We start from the raw sequence: 9,538 nt of genomic DNA, 5'->3' as shown, positions 1-9,538 counted from the left end.
ATTGTTTCTTTATAATTTGGGTAAAAGTGAAAATTGACAACCCTAGCATATTTAGGATTTTGTATGAAGAATCGCATTTTTTTTTATGACTGCCCACATAAGTTTGGAGGTGATCGAAATACTGAATTTAAGTGAAAGATACCTATACGACAAAACTATGCCATGTTTATTCTGGATTATAGACTTTGAGTCATGACCATGAAGTTGATAATCGTGGAGTTAAGAGATTGTAAGTAAAAGTGGGCAATCTTGAAAATTTTTATTTTTTTTGGCCCGCCTGTTTAAGACCCATTTTCTACAGTACAGAAACTTATTTCGACTATGGTTTGCTCACTCACACAAATGTGTTATTGCCACAGATAAGTAATACAATATGGACCAACAAACTTGAAAAAAATCTAAAAGACTGCAAAAGCGGGCAAAGTTGTAAAGTTTTACGGAATACATGAAGTTTTTTACAATGATGGCTTGGCACCGACTTCAAACGTATCAGTTTGCTAGCGCATATAAAACGAGATAATATTTTATTTTTTCCCGTTTGAAGTCGGTTTTACTTTTTTTTAAGATTAATTTTTAATATACCTAATGCCCTGTTACCAGGTTTCAGCTTAAACGAAAACTTGTCTTGTACCACATATTATAAACTTAAATCCCCTTTTTAACCCCAAAAGGGGTTGAATAATTAAGACCGTTGAAATAACTTTTTTTTGTAATATTTTACAATGCCTTTCTAAGAAGTTTCAAAGCATTTGTAATGTATTCACTTTCAATCCCTTTTTAACCCTTTTAGGGGATGAATATTTAAAAACGCTTAAATTACTTTTCTTGTATTCTAATAATATGCCTTTATACAAAAACTGAAGTCCCGTACTTAAAAAAAGGTTTGATCTTCAATATCTCCATACAAACTTTCAGCCTCTTTTTTACCACTTTGGGTGATGAATTTTGAAAAATGCTGAAATAAGTTTTCTTCTCTTTTAATAAAATACCTTTTTACGAAGTTTCTAATTCCTAGCTTAAAATAAAAGTTTGTATAAGGTAAAATTCATCCAATAAATGCCTTTTTAATACAGTTGCTCAAAAAGTGGTACTTTTTGTGGCTGCGTAGCGTGCGAGAAGCTCAATTTCTCGAACTAGTGCTTTTTACTTTTTAGTTCCAAACTATACTTTCGAAACGCAGTTAAAATTGAATTTAGCGCGGAGCAGGTACCAGGGCCTCATGAGTTATGAGGAGGTGTCGTTGACCAACCCGCACCGGGCCCGCGGCGGCCGCGGCCGGGGCGCGCACGAGTATGAAGGTATCGCGGGCTGCGGCAGCTCGCGTATCTTAGCTGTATAGGTACTTTTGGTTTTGGTTTGGTTTGGTGGTATGATTCTACTAATGATATATTAATTTATTATTTTTTCGCAATTGTATTAAAAAACGTCGTTTACAACACGTGTGAAATGTCTTTTTACCACTAGTACCGAGGTATCTTGCCACGAGCTGAAAGCGAGTGGCAAGACTCGGTACGAAACATTCTTTTCACACTAGTTGTAAAATGTACTATTATACAAAGATTCACGTCCCGCTCTCAAAAAAATGTTTGATCTCCATACAAACTTTCAACCCCCTGTTCGCCACCTTGGGGGATGAATTTTTAAAAACGCTGAAATTAGTTTTCTTGTATTTTAATATAATACCTTTTTGCAGTTTCAACTTCCTAGCTTATAATAAAATTTGAACCCTTTTTTACCCCCCCCCCCCTTAGAGGTTGAGTTTTCAAAAACGTTGAAATCTTTTTTTTTGTAAGCGGCTATTATGCCTTTCAAAGAAGTTTCAAAGCATTTATAATGGATTCAACCTTTCAACCCCTTTTAGGGGATGAATTTTTAAAAACGCTGAAATTACTTTTCCTGTATTCTAATAATATGCTCATATGCAGTTTCAAGTCCCGCACTTGATAACATTTTTGATATCCATACAAACTTTCAACCCCTTTTTCACCACCTTAGGGGATGAATTTTCAAAAACGCTGAAATTAGTTTTCTTGTTTTCTAATAATATATCTTTTTACCAAGTTTCAAATTGCTAGCTTAATATAAAACTTGAACCCCATACAAACCTTCATTCCCTTTGAACCCCCTTAGGGGTTGAATTTTATGTCTATCTTTTTGTTTTTAGCAATTAATGCATGTTAGCCATTAAGTATTAATTGTAATGCCAATTAGCACGCAAAGTTTAGCTGTTAGTGCTTATTGAATGAAAATGAAATTTTTCAAAATCGCTTCTTATCTCTTGTACACTTTATAAATGCAACCTGGTGTGCAAATTTCAAATTTCAACCTTCTATCGTTTGTAGTTTCGGCTCTGCGTTGATGAATCAGTCAGTGAGTCAGTCAGGACACTTGCATTTATATACATATATATATATGTCGGAGCCGGTAACTCTACGAAGGCATCAGGGGACCAGGCATCGGCTCCATGGTGGGCGGAAACAGTGGGCATATCAATATCACGCACACAAGTCCAATACAATGTTAATACAATAAACCCACTGACACTAGTAACTACGTATAGATTCCGAATGACACTAAATCACGCTGACAATTAATTAAGTTTCAAATCACAAAGAGATCACACCAAGTTAATCAAAGCTTTTACATCACGAAGTTATCAAGAAACGGAAACGAATCCGTGGGTCAAGTGGTACAAGTATGTAGGTACTTAAAGCACACACGAAATCTCACGGCACGGTTACGGGACGACGCGCGTCCCAACTCAACCATGGCCCAAATCTTAATGCTCGCTTGGCATTCAAAGCTAAGCTCAGAACAAAGAACTAATATCAAATTTCATTCAAATACCAGACCCACGGCTACGTTCGGCAGTGTTTACAATAACCGCCCCGCTTCAAGGAACAACGACGTACTCTGTGACAATCACGCCTAATGCTGTTAATGTAAACATTTGACCAGGAATGCGGGCCACCTTCTCGGGCCCCAGCAATTATAAGCTTACAGGTGCCTTGCGCCGACACGGCGATCCTGACTGTCACACGTCCCAGTGTGCCCAATAACATCACAGATTCTCAAAAGAAGTAAAATTCCAATTTGTCAATCTGCTCGGCTATCCAGCCATCAGATCACAACAATGACAAAAAGTTAAGTTCCCAAAATCCATAACGCATCTTATAATCAAGTCGTCAACAGTGACAAATTAAATATTCTCATAAGGCACAGATCAGAAACAGCCCAAAATCGAATTTCTCAAATTCAACACAAATCCATTGTCTCATCATCACACATGTGATATCAATGGCCACACGCCAAAACAGACCACAAAGGCCACAAAGCAACTGTAACCCTCCTGCTTGTCACCATACCGCGCAGTCTCCGTACCAGCTACACTGGGTTTGAAATATGACCTACGGCTAGCGACCAAGACAGTAGATCACGTCGCAAAACACAATGCCAGCCATGCCGTGGCATAAAAACAACCATGTGTATCATCAAAATCTCGGCAACCAAGTGTATCACCACACCTCGCCGACAGGGGCTGATCCTGACTGTTCTCTACTTTCATCAACAGATGAACATAAATCCAATTCCATGGGAACGTAACAGTCTGACATCGAAGTATCACATCGCACGCATCCATTAGTGCGCATACTTTTTAGTTTTATTGCGATAATTAGCTAACAACAAATATCAATCTTTATCGAGCAAGTCAATTACCTTAAACGGACTTCAAAACTTCAAGTCTGACCTAGTTTGATTTCTTTCATGATTTTTAATTTTAGTTAATGTAGTGAAAATCATAAATTGCACGTAAACTTCATTCCTCAAAATGCAATATCAATCTACAGCGCAGGTTTCGTCATAGTTGCTATACCCAAAAATAGTATCCACAGTATAAAATACAAAAACATTATTTTTTTTCTAATTAACAATGCTCTCGAAATAGCCTTTACTTGTCAAAATGCTGTTTATCCACATAAATAAAATTTCATTGACAGATTTGATCACGCTCTGGTGATTACCACCTAACGCATGTAACGATTGTCAGTTTGCTTCAATTTACCAATAAGCAATTCATAGAGGTTATATTTTATAAAAATAACCCTAATCACTGTACAGTTAAAACAGCTGAGCTGTGACAACATAAGTCATGAACAACATCGTGCCATGGTCACTCTTAATTGATATCCAAAGCAGTAAGCATGTTCTTTACTGTGATCATAATACACCCAATCTGAAAGTACAAGTCTTACTAGAAACTTGTCATCACGTACTAGATGGCATATGAAGAATTTTTTTTAACGACCTTTTTTACCGACCATAAAATCACACTGTAATAATAAAGCTTTAACAGCTCTAACAGTAACATTACTATTCAATCAATACCTAAGAAGTACATAATTTCTCTTTTTTTTTGCACCGATAGTGACGGTATTCGTATATGATGACCAAGATCAGCTTCAGTTTCCTCAAATTTCAATAAAATAAACAAATATTGTTGCTTATTCAGAAAACGGCAAAAACGTTTTCTATCCAGAAATCAAGTCTCTTTCGTCCGAAATGCATAGTAGTCAAATGTAATTTATCGCACACTAACTAAAAACGAAGTAAATTGGTAAACAGCGAGTAAAATTTAGTTTTGGTGAAAAACATCAGACTTCAAAATGTATCCAGAAGATATTGCATGATAACATTTTTATTTCGTTTTAAATTATTTCAATAATCTTGAAATTGCGTTCAGGATGTAACGTAACTGACTGTTAGAAATCTCTAACACTTTTGTATATTGTTTCGACAAAAATACGAGTATGAACAGAACCCATTCGTTTACCGTCTCAATAACCAATATAAAATAAAAAAAACACTTAAAGATCCATCACCTATGAACTCTAGGTGTTAACTTTATTCTTCTGTGTATATGAACATCAATGATCATTAGTTATCGTCAATTCTTCCTCGAATTGTGAAATGACTACCTTATAAGAAAGGCTGTAAGTATATTGAAAATCTCATTTGATTTAATTCGTATAAATGATAATGAACCTTTCTTGTGTAATAATCTCTGGCATGATACATATTATGCTGCTTTTGCGAAAAGCAAAACACTATAGTTACTGAACCAGCAGTATCAGTATACATTTGGTAATTTAGAATAAGTACCAATGAAAAGTAAACATTAAAACACGTTCATCATTAGTTACGCCAATATTTTTGGCACATCTCTCCAGAAATGCATCAGGTAAGCATCCAAAGATATTTTACTTTACTTGTTGTAGATTAATGGCCTTATAAAGGGGCGCTGATAACTATGAAAATTAAGAATAAATTGGCAGAAATATGAAAGTGTACCAATAAGTTTCTGCAGTTGCATAACTGTTGTTAAAAGAGGCAAATTCACAAAAGCCACTACTTCATTCTCGTTAGGTCTAATTTCTTCACAGGTGATTTCATTCAACTCTGACCTAAAACATATAGCAACAAAACTTTTCAAACTTCTAAAACGAGTCTTAAACTCAACAAGAAATTTAAAGATGCATTGACAAACTATTCAAGATCAAAACCATATTCAGTTTTATTCAAAACTCAAATGCACATACTTTGCAAACGCTCTGCATTCTCTGTTCAATAGTTGTACACGCAATCTACCATAAGATTGCCAAACATACAAAATGTTACTTGAGATTATCACGCTTACCATCACACTCAGGCTGGCCGACTCTGCCGCCATCTCACACAGAGACTGGACAACTCTGTCGCCACCTGAGTCGAGACTAGACAAGCGACTCTCTCACATATACGACTCATCAACCCGAGTCAGACACAACACAGCCAAATCTGGCAACACAATAACCGCACCACAAGTGCTAACACATATCATAAAGAATGCAAACCTTTTCTTTTATTTGGACAAACCATAGTCCCATTTCCTTAAAACTGATCATACAAAGTTTGTCATTGTCTCTTTAATTTAAATTATTCTTAAATTAGATCTCTTTTCGTTCGATCTGTATGATTCAAACAATCATCACGTTTTCAGTCAAAAGTTTAACAATCGTGATCCGTGATCTATCATTGAAATGATCACTTCATAATTTTTATCAAATTGTATTAAACTGACCAAATGATCCAACATGAATCATTTCCATAAATTCATAATCCAAATTCCAAATTATTTATTTGATTTCCTCATTTTGTATGAAATCAACAAATATAAACAAAGAATTTTATCGATTTGCGTAGAAGTTCAGTACCAATGAAATCTAGGTAAATTTGTTAAGTCATTTGACCGATGCAACAAACTTCCTTAAAATCAAATAAATGTAATAAGCGGGAAATACAGTAGGTACCCAATTACACGTGTGGCAATAACTTGCCCACTAAAACATTTCAATAGACTCAGACTGCATTTTGTCCGCTGCAAATTTATGACCATACAAAAATAATATGGCACCTTTATCAAATGTTTAGGGACAACATTCATTATTGGTTCAAGATTCTGTTATCAAGATACTTGAAAAAAAATATGATACTGCTTAAGAGTGGTTTCTCACCAGACATTTGAAATCCCAGGCACTCTCTATTTTATAACTTTTTTTTTATAGGACGCTACGGGACGGGATACATTAGGTCAAATATAATTAGCAGTAAATCTGTTCACATTTTTTTTTTGATACACGGAAATTTGCATTTTGAGTAAATCAAGCAGGAATAATGTTCAACCAACTGAGACCTCAGTCCATCAGAGGCTTAAGTAAATTTTCTGTCGCGACATATATTCTCCCCTTCTTTATAAAATTTAGTAAACCTCGGCCACATTCTGTCCCCTTCCAACAAACACAAATGTCAAAACGACCAATAAGGTCAAACGATCATCAAGGGCTTATCAGACCCGACGTTCATTAACAACGCCATAAATCAATAGATACCTTCCAAAAATAAGAATAAGATTCGTCGTCATGAAATAAAGTCAGATATAAAATATCATTTTACAGGTTCATAGTATGATTTAAACCACATCAAATATAATATTCAGTACCTTTCTGCTAACAAAAATATCAAAAACTTTCAAACTGAATAAAGACAACACACAGCGGTGTCTACGACTTAACCTCTACTACTTATCTTGCCATCCCATCGGATAACTCCATCTCACAAGCCGTACCGCTTGCAGTCAGTTTGTACTGCACCGCCAACACAGTCGGTGTTGTTGAACACTATAGCCATTATATCACTTATAGCTCCTTAGGAACTGCTTCCAGAATTATAAAGTCTCTTGTTTTTATTCAGTGTTGTGGGAAAAATGATTTAAAAAAATGAGTTTTCACGACCATGTGTATTGCTCACTCAAATTAATCAAAATAGTTGCAGATGTTTATTCTTTCTAAGAACATCTCGTCAACAAATACTTTCATATTAGATAATTCATATCTTATTACGTTGCATCTTCCAAGTGAGCGGTCCTCAAATTACAAACCAATTGCCTTTAAATTATCTTCAAATAATATGCAACCAATTTCCAATCAAATTCTGATAATCTATCAATTTAAAATTTTCCACAATTTTCCGGATTTTCCTCGTTCACTATCCCACTTCTGATGTCGGAGCCGGTAACTCTACGAAGGCATCAGGGGACCAGGCATCGGCTCCATGGTGGGCGGAAACAGTGGGCATATCAATATCACGCACACAAGTCCAATACAATGTTAATACAATAAACCCACTGACACTAGTAACTACGTATAGATTCCGAATGACACTAAATCACGCTGACAATTAATTAAGTTTCAAATCACAAAGAGATCACACCAAGTTAATCAAAGCTTTTACATCACGAAGTTATCAAGAAACGGAAACGAATCCGTGGGTCAAGTGGTACAAGTATGTAGGTACTTAAAGCACACACGAAATCTCACGGCACGGTTACGGGACGACGCGCGTCCCAACTCAACCATGGCCCAAATCTTAATGCTCGCTTGGCATTCAAAGCTAAGCTCAGAACAAAGAACTAATATCAAATTTCATTCAAATACCAGACCCACGGCTACGTTCGGCAGTGTTTACAATAACCGCCCCGCTTCAAGGAACAACGACGTACTCTGTGACAATCACGCCTAATGCTGTTAATGTAAACATTTGACCAGGAATGCGGGCCACCTTCTCGGGCCCCAGCAATTATAAGCTTACAGGTGCCTTGCGCCGACATATATATAGATTAGATTTTTTAAATGTCAAAATGTATTGAACAAGTAACTTTCAGACATCGTAAAAATTCTAACTGTACCATCAGTTGCTGTAGTTGCTTCTGCAAACAACCTTACTATGTAGGGAGGGTCGGGTTAGGCCTTTCTGCAGCTGAGTGCCAACACATAAAAAAAAACAAAAAAAAAAACACTTCCATATTATTTTATTTATTTACATAGGTATACTATACTCGACGAAATATAAGAGATATACTTAATATGCATTACTAATCTAAATTAATTAATTTACACTTGATTGTTAATGGCACACTATGCTGACTTCAAAACTCCTTTTTGCTCTAATTCTCTTTCTACTGCAGTGCCCTCATACATAATTTTATCTTTCAGAGCATCCTGCAAGAGTTGAGCATCAAACCTCTGTTTGGACCATTGATATCTACAGTATGACCAGTATAATAATGTGGAAATAGCAAATGTTCCCACTCCAACATGTTGTGATAGCATTGGTTTTGAAGTCTTTATAAATGAAGCTAGCCCCACGCCCACTCCTGAAGCTATGCCGTAGAGGAAGCTCTCCCTGAAGCAAGGAATTTTGGATACATCTCGACCCATTATCACGAGGCCCTGAAAATATAAATTGTTTCATAAGACTCCTCTTACAACTAAAACAATAAATCGCATTTTAATTTAAAAGACAGCCCACTGCCCCTAGTACTTGCTTTGTCGTTTTTGACCTAAACAAGGTAAATTCTTTATACATTTTTGTATAGGTATTCATAAATTTGTAAAACCTGTAAGATGACAATGACAATATTCATTTTTAAAATGTACTTGTGAGTTAACATAACTCAAAATATTCAAATGGGAAATATAAATTAAAACAAAGATTTTCAAGTTACTTTGTAGACCTTATACAAAATATTTATGTACAGGCTAAGGTTATGTTAGGGCCAATGCATTTATAATTGATAAAAATGATCCAAATAGGGAATTGTATGACAGAAAATTTTCAGCCCACCTAACTACAAAAAATTATCCTATATCAGCTTTAAAAATCCTACAGACCTATATTTATTCTAATTTATTTACTTTTAGATTGAAATAATCTATATACTTACACTTCTCAATACAACACTTACCGGCTTTTCTTCGGGATCATCTTCAAGCATACTTTTTACAACAGTATCCATATTTGTAGATTAATAAATAATATAATGGTAATTTGCCTTTATCAGATAATTATAATTGTTTCAAAAATAAATATCAAATTTTGTAAGTCAACCATAAATGTCATGTCAATATTGACATTATCGACGGTAACAGAAGTTAAGTTCACT

The 9,538-nt window shown here is 35.3% G+C and overlaps 1 protein-coding gene across 1 annotated transcript; it reads right to left on the bottom strand.

Annotated features, from left to right (window-relative positions):
- Positions 1-8,437: 8,437 nt before the first annotated feature.
- On the bottom strand, positions 8,438-9,511 carry LOC134747403 (cytochrome c oxidase assembly protein COX20, mitochondrial). Its single transcript, XM_063682030.1, has 2 exons — positions 9,341-9,511; positions 8,438-8,825 (listed from the first exon to the last, which is right to left on the bottom strand). The coding sequence occupies exons 1-2, from the start codon at positions 9,389-9,391 to the stop codon at positions 8,511-8,513; spliced, it is 366 nt and encodes a 121-aa protein (XP_063538100.1). The 5' UTR covers positions 9,392-9,511; the 3' UTR covers positions 8,438-8,510.
- Positions 9,512-9,538: the final 27 nt, after the last annotated feature.

This window comes from Cydia strobilella, chromosome 1 (genome assembly GCF_947568885.1).
Source record: "Cydia strobilella chromosome 1, ilCydStro3.1, whole genome shotgun sequence".
In the NCBI taxonomy this organism is placed as follows: Eukaryota; Metazoa; Arthropoda; class Insecta; order Lepidoptera; family Tortricidae; genus Cydia; species Cydia strobilella.
The sequence above is the reverse complement of the archived record's forward strand: the minus strand, read 5'-3'. Positions and strand labels throughout refer to the sequence as shown.